The 27,382-nt window shown below is 38.7% G+C and overlaps 2 protein-coding genes across 5 annotated transcripts in view; one reads left to right on the top strand and one right to left on the bottom strand.

The window, feature by feature from the left end:
• ap1g1 (adaptor related protein complex 1 subunit gamma 1) overlaps positions 1–6,081 on the bottom strand; it is a 34,692-nt gene extending 28,611 nt beyond the window's left edge. For 2 of the 3 annotated variants that reach the window (XM_056240323.1, XM_056240325.1), the window contains exon 1: positions 5,979–6,081. The gene's annotated coding sequence lies outside the window, so the exon portion shown is untranslated. Of the gene's footprint in view, positions 1–5,533; positions 5,554–5,978 lie in introns of those variants that run through there. The other variant, XM_056240324.1, reaches the window with a different exon arrangement.
• A 3,402-nt stretch (positions 6,082–9,483) lies between these two features.
• Positions 9,484–23,898, top strand: znf821 (zinc finger protein 821). 2 transcript variants are annotated; one of them, XM_056240331.1, is made up of 6 exons: positions 9,484–9,941; positions 18,103–18,234; positions 18,437–18,549; positions 21,188–21,286; positions 22,079–22,242; positions 22,327–23,898. In XM_056240331.1, the coding sequence occupies exons 1-6, from the start codon at positions 9,902–9,904 to the stop codon at positions 23,102–23,104; spliced, it is 1,326 nt and encodes a 441-aa protein (XP_056096306.1). In that variant the 5' UTR covers positions 9,484–9,901; the 3' UTR covers positions 23,105–23,898. The 2 variants fall into 2 exon arrangements, with proteins under 2 accessions (XP_056096306.1, XP_056096307.1); XM_056240332.1 differs by having other exon boundaries at positions 9,484–9,954.
• The last annotated feature ends 3,484 nt before the right edge of the window (positions 23,899–27,382 follow it).

The following is a 27,382-nucleotide window of genomic DNA, read 5'->3' as shown; positions in this document are numbered from 1 at the left end:
TATAAAGGATCAACATCAAAAATGTGGCTGCCTTTCCCTCCTAAGCCCTATTTGTATTTAGTTTCCATAGTGAAGATGAAAGTTAGTCCTACTCTTGGATATGATGCTGCTTAGACAGCTCAATCAAGGGAACAAGTGCATGACAAGAAAGTGCTTCTGCTTCCTATTCCCAGTACAGCTCCTGCCATTGAGCTACGCTGGTTTCAAAATGTAATCAGGGCTCCAGACTAACTTTTTGCCTTGGTTGCACTGGTGCGCCTAACTTATTTAGGTGCACCAGCACAAAATTTAGGTGCACTAAAATTTTTCCTCGTCTCGCGTCACCTTTAACGCCACAATTTCAAGGTCACCTTTTTATCACGCTCCATATACATTCATATATATTATGTAAATGCTTTTAAACAAGAATAATAATAAAAAAAAAATTTTAAGCACAATTATACTGTATATAAAAATATAAATCTTTAAAAAAAATAAAACATTTAAAGTGCTGTTTTTACATTGTTCAAGTTAGGGCAGGGTATTGACACAAATTTCACAATTCGATTCAATATTGATTATTTTGGATATCAGGTACAATACATGGCAAATTTTCTCAAGGAAAATAAATCTCTTAACTAATGCTGTAAATTGGGAGTCAGTTGTAGCCCACTATGCTTCATTAGCCTACTATAATATTGAAGGTACCTGATTTGTACACAAACACTTAAATTACACTTTTATTTATTTTTATAATAAAAGTTATATGAAATATAAACATTTAAATGGTGGCTGCATAAAAACTTGCCAGATTTTTTCAAACAACATGCATTAAATATTGAAAAACATTTAAAAAAAATTATAATGAATATGCAATATGGTGCCTATATTTGGCAAAATGCTCCTCCCTAGAGTTAATTTTTCTAGCTAGCTAACGAGTTTATGGTCACTGGATATGTTTTTTTTCTGAGGTAAATGTGACGTTACATTACATTGTTTACAAGCGTTTTACTGACGTCTTTCCACGGTTGAAACACTGATTGAGCGATTCCATGTGACATGATACGGATTTCGATAAGTTGTACCCTATCTTTTAGCACACTTTCAGATGCTCGTTCATGTTTATTTCGCGCTGTAACTGGTATTATTAAGGCGGAAGAGAAGATCATGTGCGCTCCGCACTGCTGCTTCTCTTGAGCTGAGCTGAGCCAGAGCGATCTCACACCACAGCGTCAACAACACACTATTTATGTTTTTGAATTTTATAAGAAAATGGACCTAATTTGAAATCTGAGACTTTGTTTCATATCAATAGTAACAAAGCACAAAGATTATTGCGATTTATTGGATGGGATGCTCGCTACAATGTTCCATTCATTCATCAACTGAAAACAGCATAGCCCAACGGTTCGTAAAAATGAGAATCGATTAAAATCGAGAAATCAATATTTTTCACCTAGCCCTAGTTCAAGTAGCCTACATTTTTAAAAGTTTCTTCGTCGTCTGTTTTCTTGCGTTTATTTAGCTGATGCTGCTGATTGCCGTAACTGATTCTCTGGTGCACAGGTGACAGGTCGCAATTTATTTCAATCACACAGAACGGAGCATTTTAGTCCTACAGGAATATCTGAACCACAGCCAATCAGAGGCAAAGACCCGCCCAATCTCTATCTCTGATTGGTTTAGACCACGATATGATCCAACCATGCGTGCAAGGAGAACAAAAGACTCGTTTGTGGAGAGGCAGCGGATGCAATCATGCGAGAACGTAGGTGCACTGGTGCGACCTAGGAAAAAAGTTTAGTCGCACCCTTACAAATTTTGGTCGCATGTGCGACCAAAATGGTCGCACTCTAGAGCCCTGGTAATGGCAGTCTCCCGTTCAAGAGAGAGAAACATGATGGGTTTTCCTCATCCAAAGAGCTAGCACACAAACGTGGTGAATCATTGCAGTATATGCCTTAACGCTACAGATCCTCAGCTTCATCACGACAGCTATTCAGCATCCAGTATTGTGACATCAGTACTGCCATAACCTTAACAAATGAATGGATGAGGAACTTCCCTTTACGGGGAATAAGAAAGCATGACTACACACACCTAGCCACTTAATCATGTGATGCCTTATGATCCACCTTGACAGAGAGAGGAAGAATGTCATTCAAAAAAACTTTGCTTTTTAAGCAACCTTTCTTTGTACAGGGGAACCGCTTACAGTTCCAGGTTGACCTCACCGTTTAGAAGCCAAGCTGGGTACAATAGAGGGCTTAAGGTGACCCTAGGTGGGGAAGCTTTATACTTCTTCAAGAGCAAAATACTTTCTCCATGGTCAGCCTTACGTGACCATACGTCTCAGTCCTGGGATAATAAGAGTATTGTTCCACTGTGGGTCTCCTGCCAAAGGCATATAACTGCAAACTTGGGGAGACTCTGGTAAACGGGTGATGTGAAGAGATCTGTTGCACTGGGGAAGCCTTTCAGCTTTGAATAGACAGTTTAAGAGAAGAGTTTGCTGATAAAACCTGACTCAATACAATCTGTTTAGGTGAATGACAAGAATCGGCCAAAACCACAAAAGCGGCTGTAGTCCAGCACGTGTTACAATAATATTTTACCATATGTCCTAATCAATAACATGGGACAATAACATGATAATCCAAAAACCTATATGGTAATATTGTGCCAGATTATGATAATGGAAACGTGAACAATTTTTCTAAATCATTTAAACCGTGAGCCTAAGAGAGCTGAATTCAGGTAACAAGACCAAATATAATGATCTCGGTTTCAACATATACCCAAGCCTAGCTAAGTTTTCTCTCACACCTGCCTCCGGAGAGTAACATCTGATCACATGGAAGCTGTGCTTAGCAACCAGGAGAAGAGCAAAAAAAATGGTGACCTGGAGAACAAGTTTCAATAAGCAGTGCTATAAACCAAATAGAAACAGTCTCACCAAATCAGTTCAGGGAAGAAGACATATGGCAAGCAGACTATTAGGACAGTTACAAACAGAGACAGAAAAGTTAATTTCACAAAAATAAAGTTTCAGTAGCTAAATTTGGGTAATTGAACTCGGTATGCTGTTCAAGGTGTTGCATTCTCAGGTGATAAACCAGTGGTATTAAAGATCTTCGGCAACGAGCTTCAGCTTCATTATTGGTCATGGTGAAGTGCGCCCACACTGCTGCTAATGTTTACATGAAATCCACATGGTGAGCACAAAATAGACACTCACAGAACCCAAATGCATCAACGGAGAAGCACTGACTGTTAAAATCAATGATTTCAGCCCTTCAAAACGATTTTGGCTGAAACCAAAAACAAAATTTATATATATTTTCAGATGCAGAAATTTCAGTGCATCACTAGTTACTAGTAATTAAGTAGCAAAGCATAACCAGACTGAATTGATGATAGTTACTAATGGAATAAGTACTAGTTAGTATCTAATAAATAATTGCACATGAAATTGAAAAAGATAGTAACTATTAAGATTATTTGGTAGTAGTAATAAATGAATCAAAAAACTAGTAGCATCAATACTAGTAACATACCGCTGCTGGTGGCCTTCTCCAGTAAACTAGTGCTGCTTTGGATAAAGGTCTACAGTAAAGTTATGAAGATAAAAGTATGAGAACAAACAAACCAAATGTTTAAGTGTGGGACTCTTATTAACATTTTCAAAGGATACTAATTCAATGTAAAGAATGGTAAACGGCTTGCGTTGTCCATTATTTACAGTATAAAAAACACAAATAGAACCTGTCAACTCCACGGATGAGAATCTCATCTTATAATGAGTTGCGCTCATCAGAAGATCTGGTACTCTTTGCACTTGGTTACAAAGCATTTAAAGCACTTGTTATTTAAAATATCTGATGAATAAACTCACACTGTGAATGGACAAAATTATTGAATAGTCCAGTCAAATGTAAACAAACTTCCTGGTGTAATGGACACCACTATCTTTACTACTGTCTGTTTGGTTACCCGATTTACGATACAGTTTTGGCTATCATTCAGATATATATTCAAGCAAACACTTTAATCTGCTGAACGAACATTTCAAGACTCACACATCTGTAAGCAAATGCCGTTGTTAATCCAAAATCGAAAATAGTGACCGCGAACAGCAATCAGCAATCATGGACATTTGTATTACTGACAGATGTCTTTTAATTCTTAGCACTTTATTTATGTTGGGCTTTTTTTCATTTGTAAATTAAGTATTTTTTATAAGGATTTGGATGCAACGTTTTGAAAGATTCATGGAGAAGTTGTGTCTATTTTTAAGTATAAATAAAATGTATAAATTATAATCACTGGCTTCCAGAGTTCCGGCCGAAGATTGAACTCGGACCCTGACGTATTGACGAATGCGGAAGCGCAGAGGATAGAGCAAAACAAAACACCAGTAAAAAATTTGTCTAAAGTCTAAAACGAGAATTTTTAAAAAGAAATGTCAGAGGAGCTTAAGTTAGTCAGAAATTTCGGAGTAGCTTGAGTTTGTTGCCCTGCCCTGTTGAAGTACAAAAGGAGTCTACTCTCACCTAAGCTTACGCTACTCCTGCATCATATGTCACACGTCGGGTCAAAGGTCACTCTTCCGCCAGAACTCGACTTGGGTACAGCTGAAACCGAAAGCTAGTGATTATAGTTTATAAAGTTATAAATACGGATATTTTTTTTACAAAAATGCATCGCTTCAGAAGGCCTTTAATAACCCCCTGGAGCCGTATTGCTTACTTTTATGATGGGTGGACGCTTTTTTCGGTATCAAAATCGGTGGTACGATTCACTCCCATTACAAAGCTGGGAAGAGCCAGAATATTTTTTGCCTGAAAGAGGCAAGTCATACACACCTAGGATGGCTTGAGGGTGAGTAAATGATGGGATAATTTATGGGTGAACTAAACCTTTCATAGTCTAATAATAGATTGAAAATTAATTCTTAGGTGCAACCTTTAAATTATTCATTAACCAAAAAAAAAAAACTGACAAAAGAAAACTCTTGGCGTGGACAGAGAATGCAAATCTAAGCCAGGAATCATGCAAACTGCAGCAGTGACTGGGAGGACACGTTTACAGACGGTCACTTCCTTTATTTCTGTAACCTTACTCCACAATCACAATGAAGAGATGCCAACACGTCATTCATATCCACCACCAGCAAAACGGGTGTAAAGATATGACAGAGACAACACTTTAAACAGCATTAACAACATACTATGTATGGAGTTCAACATCAAGAACGATTTCACATCTCTCTCAAACCCACCTGCTGACTAAAGTCTAAAACACACACAAGTGGCATCATACACCTCGTATTCTTGACCTTAACCACTACTTCATTTTCACCCTGACTGTTTTATTTATCGTATTCAGAGAGATTGTTTAAGGTTTATGTTTCTAGACCCATCCACTTGCGCTATAACGTCAAGCCATTAGTGCTAAGCTAAATGATAAACACTGAGATGAGACGACATTACGCTATGGTTAAAAAACGGGTACTTTTCACGAATATAATCAAACCTTACGAAGTATTAAGTACCGCTGTTATTCCTTCGTAATGTCGGTGAATGAAGTGCTGCGTGTCCGTTGCTAACTGACTGGAATCTCATCAGGCCTCAAATTGAGCGTCGGTTTGACGGAGGATTAAACACACACCTCTACTTTAAACCAACTGAAACGTTCATAAACTACAGTGTAATTGTAATTTCACGCCCGGTAGCGGAACGTCGTTGTGGAAATACAGCGAGAATGATAGTTTAGCGAGGGGCGACCGTTAGCGCTCGAGCGAATGACAGCGTCCCGGTGCACGCGCAGAGCGCCGCCACCGAGCGAGAGGCTCGCGAGCTGCTTTAGCTTTAGCCTGTGCGCTCCACTTCCTATGCAGAACAGAGTCAAAACTACCTAACCCAAATAAAAACGAGCAGCTTAGAACGTACCAGTCATAACTTATATCGTTTAAACGGTTAAAATAAGGTTTGACTCACCAGCCGTTACGATACCAGAAAACAAGTGCAATCTTCTCAATCGACGGAAGGAGGAACGGACCAGACATTCAAAATGGCGGCGGTCCCAGCCTCAGCACTTCTACCGCAGGCGGAAGGTTACATAACTGATGTTCCGAACTTCAAATGCGGATGTAAGAAGGCGCGCCTGCTCTCGTAGTATTATTATGGGAACAGAAATTCTTTGAAATCTCAAAAAAAAATACTCCCAACGTTTAATCTCATATATATGCTTTTCTATGTCTTTATTTGTTGGTACAATTCCAAATACAATTTATAATTTCAAAATTGAGTTGTTTTGGGCATGAATAATGGCGTTTAAAAAAAAGCTCTGGTAGTATGACAGTTTATTTTCAATGGATGGCATTATCCAATGTCAACTGGAATATGATTGGGTCTCTTCCCCACAAAAAAAGCTGTTTCTGTGACACAAAAGAGGCCATTGAACATCTTTTGTGTTTGTGTTAAAAAAAATTGGTACAAGTTATAGGCCCCGCCCACCTGTCGCTAAAATATCCTACCTTTTCAGTTATTTTTCTTTATTACAACACCAACTCTCGGATTCAGTACATTGTTAACTTAGTAATTTATTTATACATACATGCCCATTTTAGGTATGAATCCTCTACTGTCTTTTTTTGTAGACTATAAATCGTATGTTATATTTGTTATGGGCAAAACAAATCTTCGAAATGTAAAAAATACTCAATGCTTAACCTCAAAGTTTTTATTGTATAATTATTATTTAATTATTATTTATAAATTATTATTATTTTTATTTATAAATAAGCTCTGATAGTAAAGGATGCTGTGAGTTTGTGAGTATTGACAACATTTATTAGCGTTTTTAAGTAGCCTATAAAGACAATAGAAATAAGGAATACGTTTTTCATAGACGTGGTTTATTATCAAGTAATATAACAAGATATATAAATCCCAAGCTGTGCTCACTGGAAAACTCGTGATACTGTGCCCGATTTCATATTATGTCAATCGATTACAGTTGTATTTTAACGCTGATCTACGTGTCAGCTCGGCGGATGACTTGCCGTGAAAGAGCCGTGCTGCGGTCTTACCTCACCTCGTGGCAGTCAGTGATGACGTCAGCGTGCAATGTTGTGGCACTTCCTTTGGGAGTCACTGAACTGGTTCTCTTTAGTAAGCCAGGGGTCGTTTGGTCGACCTGACGAGGAATTTTGTTGTGAAGTATTGCAGCATGTCATTTCCAAAGTCGAATAACTGGCTTTTATGTTGTCACGACACTAAAGCCAAAGCAAATTATTTAAATATTATCTGGAATATATTGACTTTCTATTAAAGTCACAATGAAATCAAAATTGATTAAAAAAAATGTATGGAAAAAGCATATTGCAGTTTTTATTATAAATGATTCATCCATACACATAATTTATTTTAAATCCATAATTTATATTCAAAATAACTTCCCCTCCCTCTTGCAGCGACATCTCTGTGTTTACTGGTGCGAGGGTGGGGCAATAACCTGTCACTCACATAAGATCCACAAATAGCAAACCACAACCATCCAATCAATTCCCCATGGACAAAATCAAGTGCTGCCCTACATTTTTGCTTGTTCGAGAACCCGTTTCACCTGTATATACATCACATTCTGGAAGAAAAAACTAAAGCAACTTCTGTTTCATGCTGATTTTAAGTTACATGGGTTTTTCAATTATTAATGATACATGTATAAACGTGAATTCTATTCAGGGTTTTTTTGTTTAGCATTTTTTTATATATATAATTACATTATTATTATAATAACACACAAATATATTTACTTATATAGCCTATAACTATATTTAATTCTCTCAATTATATTTCTCAAAACAGTAAGTTCAGATCTCTGAACAAATAGTTTCTTGTTCACATCACATTTAAAAAATATTTCAAATTACACATTTTGGCAAGTGTGCAAAATTGTCTCCATGTATGCACATCTCCAACTCAATGCACATGCTGATCAAAACAGATTAGCTGATTCTCAGTAAAACTGTCATAATAACTCTTAAACATTCTTTCATCATGTGAGCAATCACATGCAAAATGATCCATTCAATTATCAAAATCTGTCAGACATACATCATAAATATATGGCATGGAATGTTTTCTGTTTACAGTAACACATTGCTAAAATATACAGTGCACAATACAAAAATGCAACAATATATCGTGGATAGTCCTTATATTAGTTTACCCAAAATGAAAATTACTGTGTGAGAAATAATTCAGGTTTACAGAGTTTAAGTGTCAGATTAAAATTTAATATTTGCCAAATGTCTTCTGTTACCAGTAAAAAGCGGCCTACATTATTTTAAATAGCCTATATCTAGTCAGTGACAGAGTGTAAGCATTCGTCTAAAATAATTCTGTATTTTCAGCTTCAGGATCATTAATATTTTTGTCTGGTGCATTGGGTTAACTTATCAGCACCAAGTCCAAGCTCATTTCCCCAACGAATGGAATACCAAATTTAGCATTTTAATCACCAGTACATGTTTTGTTAACCTTTTACCATATGTCCTGGAGTATCAAAATAAAATCGTAAAAAGGTCAGTATCGTGATATATCGAATCATGACATGAGGATAATGTTACACCCCTATCAAATATCTCTTTTATATCCCTAAAAATTATTGCAAATGCATGACTGAGAAGTATTACTGTTGTCTAACAATTACATGTATATTAAAAAGTGTTTTTATTCTTTTTCAGCAAAAAGGTACACAAATATATGTCCATAAAGTTCTATCTAATCTTATGGTAGTTTAGAAATTACTATTAAGTAGTAATTATACTGGCATAAGCTATACAAAATATTTGCTATTTAGATAGATAGATAGATAGATAGATAGATAGATAGATAGATAGATAGATAGATAGATAGATAGATAGATGTTTTAATCGAGTAGGCCACATTTATATAGCCTAACTGAAGAAAAACGGCATTGTCCTCCACATTAACGTACGTGTATCCCACAATGCGTCTCGTTGTTTCTTTTAGAAACCAAACAGGCTTACAATCATAGAAATGAAAAAACTGTTAGAAAGGAAATTTTCAAAAATTGTGAATATAAAAAAAGAGGTGGAGAAAAGCGCAAAGAAGGATAATATATATATACAGTTTGTATATTATAGGCACTAGCCAGTATCAGCCACTTTGGATGTTACTTTTCTCACTGTTTGTACTGATCCAAGATGAAGATGAGCTCGCGCGACTGTTACTTTTCTCAGCGCTGTTGTGGATGAACCAACCACTGCTTATTCGGAAAATGAAATGAAAATACCAACAGGTAAAATTATAAGATATAAATGATACTGTTTATACGTGGACAAATGTTTGTAAATAGACAAAACACTTGCTGAGATTTCAATGTTTTTGATCGGGTGAGTGGGTCTTGTGAGCCGCAGAGCGCCCCCTGTAGGAACACAGTGTTTCGCGCATGAGCAGGAGAAGGCAGATGATATAAAATTAGTCATTCTTCTCACTTCTGCTCATCGCTTGAAATGCATGTCGGTGGAGATTCTCTGCAGTGTATTTGCCTGGCTACATTGGCGCAGGCTTTCACATCATCTCCTCACATCTTTCCCGATCTCTTATGTTTGGAAACCGACCTCTATCGACATGAACGCGCTCTTATCGCCGACCAAGACCAAGATGTCTGTTTACGCAGAAGTAATCTTTGATTGTCTTTTAGTCAAATGAACCTAATCGCGTTGGCCAATGTAGCCGATTAGTGCTCAGTTCTGCCCGCTCGGAGCGTTTTGTTTCTGGATTGTTGTCTGCTTTAAAACATTTCCCTTCGGATTGTCCAGAAACATCTTCACACATCAGTCGGATCAAAGAAGAGATTCGACTTTTTTCATCCGGGAGTGGGGGATAATATGTCAAGACGAAAACAGACCAACCCTTTCAAAGTGAATTGTAGGTATCCCAGGTATTGTAAACACTTTTAATTTACTAGTTCGTACAAAATCAGGCGTTTTGTCTCCTGGAGGTGATAGTGACCATCATGTAGGGAAGCCCGAGTCCTCATGATACTCTGTGGCATTGAGTTGTTTGCTTTGGTGAAGTCTTACATCCGCATTTTACTGTACGAGGACAACAGCCAGAGGCCAGGCGTTCACACACACTATCATCACAACATGGTCACGAAATCAGCTTGCGTAAAACCGAATCGAGAGACTGTAAATGAACCTCACGAAATATAGCCCTATTCCTGAACCCTGAAGATGTTTCTGTACATACAATATCCTCACATGCACGCACTTCTGATGATATCACACTGATGTAATTGAGAAGAGATAGTGAAACATATAACCTTAAATAATAGTCTTTAAATATAAACCGCCTGTGCAAAATATTGCAACCAGTCTAAATAAAGCCTATACACCTTTTCTGTATGCTTTCAATAAGTTTTTCATCTTTTTTACTGTAGGCCTAACTGTTTGATATCTGATTTCACCTGGATAACATAAGAACTTTATCTGAATTCTGAGTGCTGTCAAATCGATTAATCGCGATTAATCACATCTAACAAACGTTTTTTTATAAAATATATGTGTATATTATTATATTTATATACATGTGTGTTTGTGCATATATATATATATATTAGTGCTGCACGATTAATCGTATCGTAATCGCGATGTCAAACCTATGCGATTATATAACGCAAAATGCCGCGATTTTATATTAAATAAACAAATTAGGGCTATTAACGCAGCATCCCTTCTTTTTTGTCATCCTTTGACTAGTGTTACATGATCCCGCTCTTCGTGCAAATGCCTTAAAACCATTTTGTACGACAAGAAGTCAAAAGAGAGCGCGCTGCCTGTGAATGTCCTGAATGTGACTCACAGAAAAACACGCGCCAGTAGGCTATAATGCGCATGCACAGACCGGGTGCCAGAATACAGTTCTCTTTCGAGCTTGAACGAACAATAACACACACAATTATGCCACAATGTCGTTTTGTCGATTATCTTCATAACATAAGAGCAGTCTTATGATGGACGAAAAGAGTTGTGCTTGTGAGAGAATGAGGCGCGTGTGAGATACGCGTCTCGGCAACGGCTGCTCTTAAAGGGCCAGCAGCGAATAAAGCGTTCCGTAATTAAAGTTAATCAAAGAACAAAGCGAACAGAAAATTACTCACTGCTCTTGACTAAAGAAGTTTTGTAGCTTTAATAAGGATTAGTCTATATATAATTTATAATTCATGCAGCGCAGACTGTTTGATAACTTTATTCGATTTCTGTATATAAATCTGTATATAAATCCTCAATGGGCACAGGTAAATATGGCATTTATTATGGGTTTATGTGAGGTTTGTTTGAAGTTCACTTAATTTAAAAGCTGTTATTTTTTTTTTTAAGCCTTATAAATATTTTAAAAGTTGATAGCTTTCAATTGTATTGATGGAATCACTGTAATGTTGCTTAACGTTTAAAATGTGGGGGGGGGGGGGGGGGGGGGGGGGTGTTGTCCTTTTTATCCAGACATCAATGGTTTATTTATCATTATAGGTGTTATCAATTATTTAGTTGTTGTTGCTAGTTTGAGTTGAGAAATACACATTAATACACAGAATGATCACTAATCTGTGTGTGCATTTTACTTTAGAACCAAGCAAGTTGACTCATGAAACCATTTGTTTAGTATATCGCAATCGCAATATTGACCTCATTAATCGCAATATGACATTTTCCTCAAATCGTGCAGCCCTAATATATATATATATATATACACACACACACACATTTATATATATATATATATTATATACATATAAATATATATATATATATATACACACATATATTATATAAACAAATGTTTAAGTTAGATGCGATTAATCACGATTAATCAATTTGACACCACTAATATATATTTAAATACACAAACTTTTGTTAGATGCGATTAATCGTGACTAGTCTAGCCTAGTCGTTTTGATAGAACTAGTTTACATATTAATTTACTACACAAATTATTTGTATAATATATATGTGTGTGTGTGTGTGTTTCTTAATTTATTGTCTTGCTTGAATAATTAAAGATGAATGCTTCTTTCCTAGTTTCCATAAATGTTATTTTTTTATCAGTGGTTGCATAGTATGAGCATTAACTCATCCTCTGATCTCCTTTGTAGCAATGTACAACATAAAACATATTTAAATGTACGGAATAATGTACAGTCATTCGCTCAAGCTGTACATTATATCTCTTATTACACAGTTAATTACAAAATAAATTAATATAGATTTTAAATAGTAAAATTGTTGTACTTTACTTGTAGAGACAGTGCTGTGACAGGACACAATCATGGCTATCTAAGAAACAGGTTTCCAGTGTTACAGTGGTCATTATTTAGAAATGTTACTGAATTCCACTTTTAATAAATCAGAATTAAATATTCTAAAGAGCAGGGTAATATATGGAAACAGTTTGGCCACTCATAAACTCTTCAGAAAAGGTTCAGAAAGGGGAGTTTCGTATGTAACAATGCCATAGAATAACTTTTTTTGGTTCCCACCATAAAGAACTTTTTTTGCAATGGAAAATATTAGTTTCCAGCTGTGTTCAAGAAGTGTACCATATTTATCTGCAGACATGAGGTAAAGATTTTCAGACCTGATGAAAGACTGAAACGTTACAGTAATGCTCCGTCTTTTCTCTCCCAAATTGATACTTGGTACTAGAAACTGGGGGAAATGTGGGAAATTTCATTCCATGGGAACATGTATGACTGATCTTGCCCTTCCATCATGCCTGGCTTTTGTCAGTTAGGCAAAGTGAGTCCTGAATTGGTTGTCTGGGTTTATCTGATGTCTGTCAATGACCATTCTTCAACCCCACCAAACTAGACAGTGTGCGAGGGCCCCGTCCTCTGCCTGTTCTCAGTATTTGTTGGATTGGTGGGGCTGTGGGAGAGGGATGGTTTGAATTCAGGAGTGCTCTCATTGTTTGGTATCCGAGTTAAGTTTTGCCTCTGTTTGTCTGTTTCGTTCCCACCCCCCTCCTCTGACTTTACCCTTTCTCTCATGTGTCTGTTGGATGATGAGTTTGTCTCTTTGTCTGGATTCAGACAGACACTGCGTCACCTCCTGCCTACAGACACACAGACTCTGAGATAACATCACAGTGGCACACAGAGGGGGGGCGAGGGTGGATGGAAGGGAGAAGACGGAGGGAGGGTGGAGAGACAGATGTACAGACAGAACTGGCAGTGGGGGAGGGGTAACTCTCTTCCATCAATCACGGGCTGACTGCCGTGAAGCCGCTCTGTTGTAGCCTTTCGTAGTTTAGCGCTTATATCTCTCATGCAAAATCTTCTGTCCTTGTAGATGCCCCCAAACACTCTTTGAAACTGTCCAGAGGATGCTTGGAAAGTAGGGAACTCTTGACAACCTCCTTTAATGATTAGTGGATGTAAAATATTGCATCAGGCGGCTATTGTTTTTCAGATGGAAAAACGACATGTGGTGGAGTCATTCCTGAAATGGTCTCTGAGCTCAAATATAGAATAAAGCTTCCTGAAGGTCTGCACGGCGACACTAGAAAAACCCGATTCTAGTCCTCGTTGAACTTGGTCTAATATATCGGTTGCCTTGATAAGGCAAACGCCACTATTACCATTGCTCATACTTAAAAATTCAGTTGTTATTTACTCAACTTAAAGGCGTTCCAATCCTATATGACTTTCTTTATTCTGTGGTACTTAGAATAAGATATTGAGAAATGTCTCAAGTATTTTTTTCTTTTCTTATCGGCATTAGTGGTTCTACAAAGACCCTAAAACTTAAGAAAAAAATGGTTCTTTTAAGAACTTTACACTGAAAGGTGCTTTGCAGGTCCCAAAAATGGTTCATCATGGCATTGCTGCAAAAACACCCTTTGGAACTTTTATTTTAGGGTGTGTTCACATTTGTAGTTCGGTTCGCTCGGTCCGGACCAAAAAAAAACATTTAGTCCTGGTCCGCTTAGCGTTCACATTGGCATTTTAACACCAAACCTAAAGGCATATGGATATGTTAAACCTGATTGATTGGCTTTTTTTATTACGTATTGCGTCTGAACTTACCGGTTAGCCAAAACAATGCTGTGTGCTGGGATAAATGCGCTTGTTGTATGTGCGCAGAGCTTATAAAATGTGTAAAGGAGTCAAAACAGCGGCAGGAATCCCTCCGTCACAAACCAAGATCTGCAAGGAGACGCGGGTCTGATGCATGTACCGAACTGTGATGGGCAAAAAACAGGTGTGCTTGAGGGTCACATCTTGTGACACCATGTCCCGTTTTTGGTTGGTTTATGTCTTTGGTGCGTGTCGTCGAGTTAATATTTTAGTCGAACGGCACCAGATTTAGTTTGAAACCCATCTTTTCAGCGGTCTCGGTCCACTTGTTTGGTGCGTACCAGGGTTCGGATGACAGCGTTTACACACCGCACCAACAGCAATCGCACCAGAGTTCGTTTTAACATGCCAAGTCTGAATGCACCCTTTATTAATGAAGAAGAATCATTTTTCAGTTCCACAAAACCCTTTCAGTTAACTCTTCATAAAATAACTTTGAATATTTGAATAATCTTTTTCTACTATAAAGAACCTTTTGTGCAATGGAAATGTTCCATGGAGGTTAAAGGTTTTTCATTGAACCAAAGAGCCATTCTTTTTAAGAGTGTACAATGGAATTTAATTGTTACCAGAACTGTTTGGTTACCAAGATTCTTGCGCAGTTGCGCAGAAAGTCAGACAGGCTGGGAACGATATGATATGAGGGTTATTACATGGTCAGAATATTAATTTTTGTGTGTACTAACCTTTTAAGGATTTTAACAAATCCGTAACCCAAAGTATCAGGAGTACCTCATTTTGATGTGATTTGCACATTTAAGAGAGCATATTTCACTGCATATGCCATTAATAAGCTGTCATCAGATGATTGATGATCTCATGGGCAAGTTGATTTTTTTTTTGGGGGGGGGGGGGTGGATACAGGGTTTGCAACTTTCAGGGAGTCCAATTTAATGTTTGTGTTATATTCTAGTTGCATTTGTGAGTAAACATAAAAGTAACTGGTTGTGTAAAATAGGCATAACATATCTAATAATATAGACCTTATGTAACCCCACCCCTTTTAAGCGCTGTGGTAGTTGTGCTCTGTCTTCCGGTTTGCATGACGGATTTATGAATGAAGCGCTTGTTTCAAACGATTATTCACGGAAATGGCGTTATCATAAGGTCGATATGTCACAACTTAAGCATATTAAGCTTTGATGTTACATTTATAAGAGATCACACAAAATGTTTGCCTGATGGACAATAAAACAGAAAAACAGGTGGTAAAAATATCCCATAGATCTTTGAAGCAGGGATCTGATTCATATCTAGAGTCAACCTCCCAGAACACTGTAGCATGTTGCACTCATTACTCATTTTCATCAGAAAACATTCAAATCTGGTTTTATTGGTATGCCGGTTGCCGTTCATGTTACTCATTAAAGCGGCTTCGCAGAAGGTGTTTGGTGGATGGCAGTAATGGGATGCATGCTGGGTGGGAAGCAGCTCCGTGTGGGCGTATAGAGTGCTCTGGAGGAGATGATTCTCACATTAGAGGCACGGACTCGCCGCGCAGGAGATGCAGGCTGTTTCCTCTGGGACTGCAGAGTAGGGCTATGTGCATGTTGCAGTGCATGTTGTGGGTTCAGCGAGTAACGTGGGGGTTGGTGAGCGTGAGGTGGAGTGTGCTTGTTTGTAATGTGTTAATAATGCAGCATCAACTATTGTTCTGTAGACGGAGCACACCTGCATCTCTGGACCTAGTTGCCCTTGTTGTTGATATACAGTCTTTTCTTTGAAATTCAAAGGGAAAATCAATCAGATTCAGCCTTTTTGGTGGGTTGCAACACTGCATCCAGGATTCTTTTTGGTAACAGTTTCAATGAAGCCTGTATTTATAATGCATTATAAAGGTATTCTTAAGGCATTATATTGCTTTCATAATGCCTTATTTAAATAAACAAGTATAAGTTGTTTCATCTCATGAATTATTACTGAACATTGTCAAGATACCAAAATTATTGTTTAAACCAGGGATCCTCAATTAGTTTTTACCAAGGGCCATTCTGCCGACAATACAAAGCCAAGGACCACCGACCACAATGTTATCACAAAGCAATTATGAGCATTTTTGTATTCAGGTACAGAAAACTAAAGAACTTTGCATGGTGGATATTAAAAACATATTAAAAACAAATGAACAAACAACTCTGGATCTCCATGTCTGCATGGGAGTCTGATCCTGATCCTGCTCATCACCACACTGGATCTCTTCTCATCAATTTCCCTAATAGCAGATTCAATTATTCGATGTATCAGCATTCATATTTTATTGTTCTTACTTGGATCAAACTAAAAGTATTAACTGGCATGTACTCACCATTCAATGAGAGAAGTGACAGCGACAGGCTGAAGCAATACCTCTGATGTTAGGGCTATCTTCTGTTGTAGCAATTCTGAGACACTGATCAAGATGCACAGTGGACAGTCTGTTTCTATCCTGGTTCTTGATGATGTTCATTATAGAAAACGATGAGTCACAGATGTGAGTGGATGGGAACATTGAAAGAAGGAACATTGCAATAATTCTGCTGTTCTTGAATTTAGCTTGAGAAACCACTTTTGACCAAAAGTCGCTCACACTAGCCTCCTTGTGTTGCTCTCTGAGCAAATCAGACTTTGACATTTCCAAAATCTCCATCTGCAAAGATGCTTCATCTAAGGATGAAACCAGGCGTCCATTGTCCATCTGCTGGGACTGAAAATAGCCATCTTAGGAAGAGAAGGAGTTCACTTGACAGGTTAAAGCTCTGAAATCGCTCCTTTAAATTTTCTGCCAGTCTCATCACGAAGTCGTGCATTAACGGGTCCTCTTGCACCTGGTGTTTCTCGCAATGCTGTTGTAAATGCGGAAAGTGCAGCTTTCTCCCTTGAAGATCCCGCTCAAAAAGGGTCAGCTTTAAACGAAAAGCTTCAACCGCTTCGTACATGTCAGCAATAGTGTGGTTCTTGCCTTGCAATTTCAAATTAAGGTGATTTAGGCAAGACATATCATCGCACAAAAAATGCACGAATGCCATCTCTGTGTTGTCGTTCAAAAACCTCAGAAATGTCTCTGCCTTTTGGCTTTGAAGGCTGCTTAAAAATGAACAAAGTTCATTTTGAAGTTCACACACTCTTTCCAGCACACGGCCCTTGCTCAGTCATCGGACTCATTGTGCAGCAAAAGAGCTAGCCTGCTCATTGAAGAGTGGCGTTCTGGAGCATGTAACCTTCACATCGTTTGGATTTTCCCGGTGAAACAGTCTAGAGTCCTTCATTTAAAAATACAGGCTTGCATAGACAACCTAGGAAGTCAGGGAAGGTCTCATTTTTTAAGTTTTGTTACAAGCTGTTCCCACATTGGCAATACAAAAAGCAATTAATACATAAATTCTTACATATAGCCCCTTTTATTTTTAACAAGTTTAAGCTTACTGGTAACTTATTTTTTACATCAGAAACAACTCAATATGTTTTTGTTGATTTTATAATAAAATGTTTGAAGCAAATGTGTCATACAACCCGTTCATGATGTCTTATGGCTGTTTCCTTACTCTAAATGTCTTTTGTGCTCCACAACTTTGGAATGACATTTTCATTTTAGGGTGAAATATCCCTAAAATTAATATTAATGCTCGGCATGTAAATTGTCCCACACTATTTGTGGTACAGTCATGAATGAAATTTCTAATTAAAATTTTAAATCTATATTTTTGGCATTAAAAAGACAAACAATTCTACAGACTTACAGTAAAGGGACCCGAGATTAGAATATCATGGAGACTTGCTGGGTGCAACTAACATGAGCCTGTAAGCAACACCCTAGTAACCACCCAGAAATGTACTAAACTCAAAATACCTTAGCAACTGCATAGCAATGCCCTGGCAACCAAAGCAGTGTTTTATACTCGCAAGCACCACTCAAAAACTAGTTATACAGTATATATCGAGGTATTCTCAGTGACTGTGTTGTTTCACTCACAGGGCCTTTTCACACGACTGGGTTGTCCGGCCCTCAGCACGCTTTTGAGATGGACGCTAGAGATGACTTCATTGAAGACGGCGAATGCCATAGCAACAACTCACAGGAACCTGAAGAGCAAGACAGCACAAGTGGTGAGCTACACGGCTTCAAAGGCAACTCACGACAGCTGTCTGAATTTATTTGTATATTTGCTTACTGCTCATAAAATATTAAAAATCCAGGAAGACAACTGTGATTGTTCTGTTCAGTGTTGAGACTTAGAAAACAAAAGCAAGGTGACCTGTGATGGCACTGTCGATTATATTATGAACTAACTTTTTTCCTGTATGCCAGATGACTGTGATAGTGACTTTGATAAGGATGACTCCTCAAATGCCTCTGCTGATTACAGCATGATGAGTAATAAGAGAGGCCATGGCCTCATACTACAGGATGACGTCAAGGAGGTGAGTTATGCGCGTTTAATGTACGAAGTAGATTGTTGTGATTATCTTACATTCTTCTTTTATCACATGATTTGCATGACAAGCTTTTTCATAGACAACTCACTTTATTCACTGTAAAGAGCCTCGCAAAACTATTCAGCCTTGACCAGTCTTATTTTAATGATTTGCAATTTAATTAGCAAAAAGTCCTAAAAATGTTTTTAATTTATATATATATATATATATATATATATTATATATATATACAGTATATATACACACTCACCTAAAGGATTATTAGGAACACCATACTAATACTGTGTTTGACCCCCTTTCGCCTTCAGAACTGCCTTAATTCTACGTGGCATTGATTCAACAAGGTGCTGAAAGCATTCTTTAGAAATGTTGGCCCATATTGATAGGATAACATCTTGCAGTTGATGGAGATTTGTGGGATGCACATCCAGGGCACGAAGCTCCCGTTCCACCACATCCCAAAGATGCTCTATTAGGTTGAGATCTGGCTCCTGTGGGGCCATTTTAGTACAGTGAACTCATTGTCATGTTCAAGAAACCAATTTGAAATGATTCGAGCTTTGTGACATGGTGCATTATCCTGATGGAAGTAGCCATCAGAGGATGGGTACATGGTGGCCATAAAGGGATGGACATGGTCAGAAACAATGCTCAGGTAGGCCGTGGCATTTAAACAATGCCCAATTGGCACTAAGGGGCCTAAAGTGTGCCAAGAAAACATCCCCCACACCATTACACCACCACCACCAGCCTGCACAGTGGTAACAAGGCATGATGGATCCATGTTCTCATTCCGTTTACGCCAAATTCTGACTCTACCATCTGAATGTCTCAACAGAAATCAAGACTCATCAGACCAGGCAACATTTTTCCAGTCTTCAACTGTCCAATTTTGGTGAGCTCTTGCAAATTGTAGCCTCTTTTTCTTATTTGAGTGGTACCCGGTGGGGTCTTCTGCTGTTGTAGCCCATCCGCCTCAAGGTTGTGCGTGTTGTGGCTTCACAAATGCTTTGCTGCATACCTCGGTTGTAACGAGTGGTTATTTCAGTCAAAGTTGCTCTTCTATCAGCTTGAATCAGTCGGCCCATTCTCCTCTGACCTCTAGCATCAACAAGGCATTTTCGCCCACAGGACTGCCGCATACTGGATGTTTTTCCCTTTTCACACCATTCTTTGTAAACCCTAGAAATGGTTGTGCGTGAAAATCACAGTAACTGAGCAGATTGTGAGATACTCAGACCGGCCCGTCTGGCACCAACAACCATGCCACGCTCAAAATTGCTTAAATCACCTTTCTTTCCCATTCTGACATTCAGTTTGGAGTTCAGGAGATTGTCTTGACCAGGACCACACCCCTAAATGCATTGAAGCAACTGCCATGTGATTTGTTGATTAGATAATTGCATTAATGAGAAATTGAACAGGTGTTCCTAATAATCCTTTAGGTGAGTGTGTGTATATATATATATATATTTATTTTTAAAAAAAGATATTCTAACCTTAAAATTAAAATGTAAACTACCCACATTTTATTTATTTTTTGGGGAAATAAAAAAAAAATTGGGGAAAAATTACCAGCCTTGCATGCTTTTCATATGTGATTTTGGCCAACCATAATAATTGTATGTATACATCAAGGTAATGTACTGAACGCTTAAATTTGTCTTTTGCCATTAAAATAGTTAAATTTAATGCAAATATATATTTCTATTTCTCTGGATTTTTGTGGTCAGATACTACCTAGAGACATATACTCATAAGATTCATATTTTCAAATTCCCACAGATTCTGAGTAGATTGAGTTGACCGCTTTGAATGAAGACAGAGTATCTTTTTAATTTGTTGTTTTTAAGCCACTTAAGTGTTAATTTGACATGTTTATACTGTTGAAAAAGATGACATTTTAGATTGGTAACAGATTTACACTCTGAAATCAGAAAATTTTAAATTTAATGAAAAGGTACGGTATAGACCTTATGCGTCAGAGAAACAAGCGTGCAGCCATCTTTAGAATTCTCTCTTTGAACTTCCGTGTTTGCGGTAGCTCTGTATATTTCTATGGCATCGCTGTCGAAGAGTAATTAGCTGGTGAAGTGGATTTACTTGTAGAGTTAATGAAAGTTATCATGATTGATGTTTGAAGCGGATGTCATAAATGCCAGTGGGAAGATTTTAAAACTAGCGGTACATTCATAAATCCGTAAGATCTTACCTTCATGCTGTGGAAATACAAACCGGAAGACAGAACACAACGAGTGCAATGCTAAAAAGCGGCAGGGCTACATAAGGTCTATATAATTGTCATTTTATTTACATACATTTTGAGGTGTAAAGCATTAGAAATTCTTCATCACATCTTTAAGGGTATATTTTTGTAGGGTGACAAAAATGGCTCTATAGCAACCCAGTTTAAATGACAGTTGGAATGAGTCATAAAGGCTTATGGATCCATTTGTCTGCCACACCACACCAGTGTTGCATCTGTCATCTGCAGCTAGTCATTATCAGTTTTGTCACTTCACTTGTGTTCAATCATACCATTTAAAATATGACACTACATTTCAGACTTTAAGTCTTGTTACTCTAAACTTTTAACTGTTTGTTGGTTCATTATGTCTGATAGGAGAGCGAGGAGGGGACAGACCAGGGAGGAATTTTTGCTTGTCCGCTTTGTTCCCTGGAGTTCAGTAGCCCAGATCAGCTCATCGCACATGTCTACCAGGTGAGGACTACTGAAGCCTCTAGTATATTTTAGACTCTGTTAACACCTGGTATTAAAAACCATCTCGAGACAAAGACGTTTTGTTATCAGATCACTCAAACTGCATTTGGAGCCGATTGTGAAGCACATCTAAATGCTGAAATATACTACACAACTTTTAAAATCTGAACACTTGTTGACTTTGTAAATGGTAACAGACAAAGACCGAGCATCATACACTAAATGACTGAAGATCATATACTACCAGAAGTTGTCCTGAACAAACTCAGCTAAAAAAAGACAGAGTCTGTGCCCATCCTACACTATGTGATCGTCTGTGAAATCTGTCAACTATGACTATGAAATTTGCAGACTGGCTCGGACTTTCTGCAACTAGCGATAGCTCCTCCAGACTGCAAATCAGAGCCAAAATCTGTGCAAAAGTTATGTAGTGTATTCTAGCCTTAAGCAATTTTTTTTAAAATAATTCTTATGTCATTCTAACTTTCTTCCATGAGGAGAAATTTTGAATAAAGTACTGATCACTCTTTTCAAACCATTTATGATGAATGGAGACTACCTTAAATGATAAGTTAGCTACTTTTGGCCATTTTTGAAGCTTGAAAACTCTAATCCCCATTTTAAATGCTGAAAAATGACCAGTACATTATTTAAAACTGTCCGGAAGATAGAATGTCAAATAAGTTTGGAACAACATGAGATTTAGTGGATGACCATTTTCATTTTTGGACTGTTCCTTTAAGTTGAGAAGAATTTATTTATGAAATGTCTTGTCTTATTTTCTGTGACCAGCACACAGCTGTGGGTAGCAGTAAGAGTTATATCTGTCCTGTTTGTGGACGAGCTCTCAGTTCTCCAGGCTCTCTTGGCCGCCATCTTCTCATCCATTCAGAGGACCGTCTGTCCAACTGTGCAGTGTGTGGGGCTCGCTTCACAGACACCAACAACTTCAACAGGTCAGCTCAAGACATGATTTAATCAGGATGCTTCATTGTTTTCCAAAACAATTCTCTTAACAGTTTCCTGTTCTGAAATTGTAGGGGAAAGTTGAAGGAATTCCTTGACACAAGCAGTATAGAGATCAACAGTGAGGGTGAGGCCTGTGCCATGTCCAACTCTCTACCCAGAAGCCCTATGACTAACCCCAGCACAAATCCTGGTACTGTACTGACCTCATTGCCAGATGGACTTCTCCCTTCTGCACCTCCTCTTCCCTCACTATCTGACAGTCTCAGTCCTTCCAGCACAGGCCTTCCACCTCTTCCAGACCTCATGAACCCTATGCCTGTGTACCCGGCTGGAGTTTTGCTGGTCTGCAACAGCTGCGTAGCCTACCAGCAGCTTGTGGATGCCCAGTCGCCATCCATGAGGAAATGGGCAATGCGTAGGAAGAGCGAGCCCGTAGAGATGCGGATGCAGCGGCTGGAACGCGAGCGAACGGCCAAGAAGACCAAGAGGGCATGCGAGACACCGGAGGAGCGGGAGGTGCGCCGCTTACGAGACCGTGAGGCAAAGCGGATGCAAAGGATGCAGGAGACAGATGAACAGCGGTCACGTCGTCTACAGCGTGACCGGGAGGCCATGCGACTCAAACGGGCCAACGAGACACCCGAGAAGAGGCAGGCACGGCTAATCCGTGAGAGGGAGGCCAAGAGGCTAAAGCGGCGCTTGGAGAAGATCGACCCATCGCTGAGAAACCAGATTGAGCATGATCCTGCTGCAATGGCTGCGCTCACTGCTGACATGAATCTATTCCAGTTTTCCTTCCCCATGTCCGTCCCCTCCATTGACAATGGACTGTTTATGAAGCTTCCCTAACAAGCACAGCTCCAAACACCTCTCAGCCCGGCATTTGAGAAGATCTTGCCATTTTAAAAGAATAACTATCTTGACTATAACTGCGATGAGAATGTTATGCTCTTGCAGTTTCAAGGAGGCGCTCACCCTGACAGCGATTTGCAGTGATGTAGGTACCAGATGTCATTCATTTTCAACGAGAGATTTGATGCAAAGTAGGAGGTCATGAGTTGCAATGCAACAATGTCGAGCTTAGTTCAACTTTATGCAGACAGGCAGCAACACGTGGCGACTACCACTGGGAGTGTAGACAGCGATGCTCACATGATTCGCTGCCTGAAACCGTTGGATATTGCAGTACAGAAGTGGTTCTACTGGAAAGACAAGGGCAGGCAATTGCTTCGAACCCCCGAGGGTGGTGGGTTACAGTAGTCAACAACAACAAGAAATAAACCTCCTTACAACCAGTACTCAGCAATGTTTAGTAGACTATGAACTATGATGACATTTTTGAGAACCCGCCTCATCCCTTTAGATATGACCTCAGTGAAACATTGAAATAAGACCGAGATGATGCAGATGATGTTCCCATCTGATAGTCAGAGGAGGAAAAAAGGGGCCTGAGGCACTGGAGTCCTTTACCATCACCACCAGTCAAGTAGAACGCCCTCTAGCAGTCAACAGTATGGCGACTTGCTGACCTCATCGTATGAAATTTATTTGCTGTCAGTGTGAACGACCCTTTGTGGATTTATGTAACATAAATTGATTTACAAAATTAACTGAACTTGTATAAAAAAATTCCAACATTCGGAGAAGGGAAACGGAGATGTTTCCCAGTCTGTAAGCATGTTTTAGGAGATTTGTCTACTTACTTTTCAAGGCTCAGACTTTCAGCCATCTTTCTTCAGAGCAGTGAGGCCTTTCCATAAGGAGGTTCTCTGTTTGCACACGGACCCACAGTGACAGGAGTGAGACGTATAGCCACACTCCACACTCAGCCTACGGTTCAAATTTGCCGGTCTAAAAGGTTGGAGTTTACCTGCAACTATGGCTCATCTCCCAGGACCCTAGATTGGGTCACTACTAGCTCATATTCACAGAACCAACTACCTCACCATGGGCTCTTTGCATGGCCTAGTCACACCTGTGGCCTTGACCGGGACCACAGGGGCCGTGCAGGACCACACACACTGACTCAACGTTCCTTATTACAACACCTACTATAGTCCAGGGAAGTCCAAACCTGCTCCTGGAGGACCACCTTCCTGCAGTTCATCCACAACCCTAAATTAAACACACCTGAACCACCTAATCGCGCCATTCAGGGTTACTTGAAACCTCCAGAAAGGTGTGTTGGAGCAGATTAGAGATGATGGTGGCCCTCCTGGAGTAGGATTGGACACCCCTACTATTATCATTGCCCTACATGTTTGCTGAAACGACAACACTTTATTTAAATGCTGTTTGAATGCCACTGATCCAAATGGTGAAATCTATGTGGGCTTGTGGTCTCCTTGTCTTTCGTTACACGGTTTTGTGTCCACGAAACCATATGGTGTCCCATTTATCAAGATTTACAAGGATGCCACCTTTGTCGCCAATATGCCCCTCGTTGCACCCTTTAGTTGAGCCCGGACTATTTGTGTGCGCACTCCAAGGGCTGAGGGTGCCATTTGGGAAAACCTCTATTGGAGATGTTGTCCTTTTCAAAAGAAGGCATCCATCTCTGTGGATGTACTGTTAATTATTGAAAGTACCTGCTTCGAAGCACATTCAGACACACTTCTCTGACCTCCCAAAGGCTTTATACCTTATCACAATGCTACACGGGTTGTTGTTTTTTTGCTAGGAACTCAGGGATGGTGTGGATCATCGGCATCCTCACAGCCTGAGAACATAGAGGAGCAGGAGACCTCCTATTCCTAATTCTTCATTATCATCATAAATGTCTCAGATCAGATACTACCTTATACTCACTTTTACTGGTCACATTGGCCTTTTTTCTCTTACTCAGACTGCAAACTCCTCACCTGAGCCAAAATGTCGATACGGATATTACATGACTGCATTACATCTCAACTAACCAGTCTCTGCCCTCTGCTGCTGTCACTGTACTGTATAATGTGTATTTTACCTCTTTAAACTAGTGTGGTCCTGAATTGGACCTGGGAATGCTTGTTGTTAATGGTGAGGCACTTAGTGTGTGCTCGATCTTAATGGCAACACAAGTAGTGTACAAATTAAAAAAAAAAAGTTGCCTTTGTCACTGGAAAGTTGTGCTTTGGTTTTATATTTAATGATTTAAATGATTGTGTGCTATTTCTATGAGATGTGCAATGATGTAAAGGTTTAGCGAATGCATGTACAACGAAACAATCAGGACGAAAACTTCCAGAGAGAAATCCCTCGTATATGAAGCAGTGATAATGCTGCATGTGTATGCTAAAAATGGAAATAACAAGGTAAATACACATTACAAAGTTTCACTCTAATTTAAAGGTGAAGTGTGTAATTTCTTTGCCACCGTCAGATGCCCCCTGTCTTCCATTGTTGAAATAGGTACTCCCACCCCAAATTTCAAACCGATCCTAAAGGTTAACACGTAACTCCCAACAAACAGAGCAAAAGCGCCACAGAGCCAGTGTTTACAGCAGTGTTTCTCAAACGTTTTCAGGTGGTTGACCGCTTCAAGAGTGAAAGGAAAAGAGCAGGGGTCTTATTCAATGTCCTTTTCACTGATTCTGTCTTGAGCCACAGTTCTATACATTTGCCAGAAGGCTGTTGTTCTTATTTTATGGAAAGGACTGAAACTTTTAGCTAATAAACTTAAATGAGCCAACTGTTTTCTTGCTAAGAAATTAGACCAAACACCTACGTACACTGACATATAAATGTTAATCATTGAAGACAGTCAACGGAAACACTTTATCTTAAAATTAAAAGTTAATTAGTTGATTAATTCAATGTCGGTGCATCTTATAATTTATTTATTTAGGTCTTTTTGACTAAAGTCGCAACCACAGTTTGAGAATCACTCTGCACAAAGTTGGGAGAACATTACACACATCACCTTTAAGCTTTACTTCTCAGTGTTTCATTTAGCCGGAAGAGTCAGTCATGTTAAAACGTACCACTGTACATCTGGAAGTACCTCTTGAAAACAGGGTAGACTGTGTATGATATGTATGTCTTCTATTTCATTCTTATTACAATTTATTTATTACTACAGTGAATGATGCACATTCCAGTGTTTTAAATTCACAATGTTATCATTACCATCTTTAGAGATACCTCTACCATTCAAAGTGAAGCAGCTGAGCTTTTCCGCACGGTTGAAGGCAACTGGATACTGGTCCCACGTTTATGCTGTTGTGAAGTATTAATGATGGGTTCCTTAAGGAAAAGAAAAGGATTTAATGTACATGTGATGAAGCATCACTATGCAATTGAGAGCTGTACTCAAGAAACTTTGTATTACTACTATGCAGTTGATATGAAAGTAAATGGACTCAAATGCTCCAGATCACAAACCTCAGGCAACTCTTGACAGTCAAGCCATTTGTCCTCAAGTCCGTAATCCTCGACCACGAGATCCATCCATAGTTTTGTTTTCATTTAATCGAGTTAATGTATGCACATTCAGGAAGAACAATGCAATTTTTATGGTAAATTCCCTGAAATTCATTATAATTATATCATACAGTAGCATCAAAGTTGAGGAAACACATCCCAATGCAATGAGAAAATCTAATGATTCTCTGTAGTCTAGATAGAATGAGATGTTGACAGGATGCATTGTCTATTTTGAGGATAAAATATAAAAAGAGTATTTTCAAACATTAACCCTATTTAGTCTGCATTATTCCTAAACTATATTTTAGTGGTATGCATTACCATGTGACATGCTATGTATTAAAGAACCATTTTCTTTTACATATTTGTGCATACAAGTCAGTGAACCCCTGGCAATGGAACTTGCATGTTATAAACTACATGTTAATGCATTTATTCAAGCTTTTCATTAAGGATTGGAGTCCAATAATTACTTGCCTTTTTTTCTTCTATCTAGATATTTTCATGATAATGTTTACAACTCTCTAAAAGGCCAAAATGACTAAAACCTTATAAAGTGACAAGAATAGCACTGGTCACAACAACGCCAAATCCTGTCCTATTCAGAAAGCCATGCTGTTATTGGGTTAACAGATTGAAAGCTCATCATAAAAGCAGGAACAGAATGTGGAATAAACATTGACTTTACTGCTAAGAGTTTGTTTCTGTCTTTCTCTCTTAAAA

The sequence above is a fragment of the Rhinichthys klamathensis genome, unplaced genomic scaffold, assembly GCF_029890125.1.
Source record: "Rhinichthys klamathensis goyatoka isolate OS25496 unplaced genomic scaffold, OSU_Roscu_1.1 h1tg000593l_1, whole genome shotgun sequence".
In the NCBI taxonomy this organism is placed as follows: Eukaryota; Metazoa; Chordata; class Actinopteri; order Cypriniformes; family Leuciscidae; genus Rhinichthys; species Rhinichthys klamathensis.
Note: the sequence above shows the minus strand (reverse complement) of the source record. Positions and strands in the feature narration are given on the sequence as shown.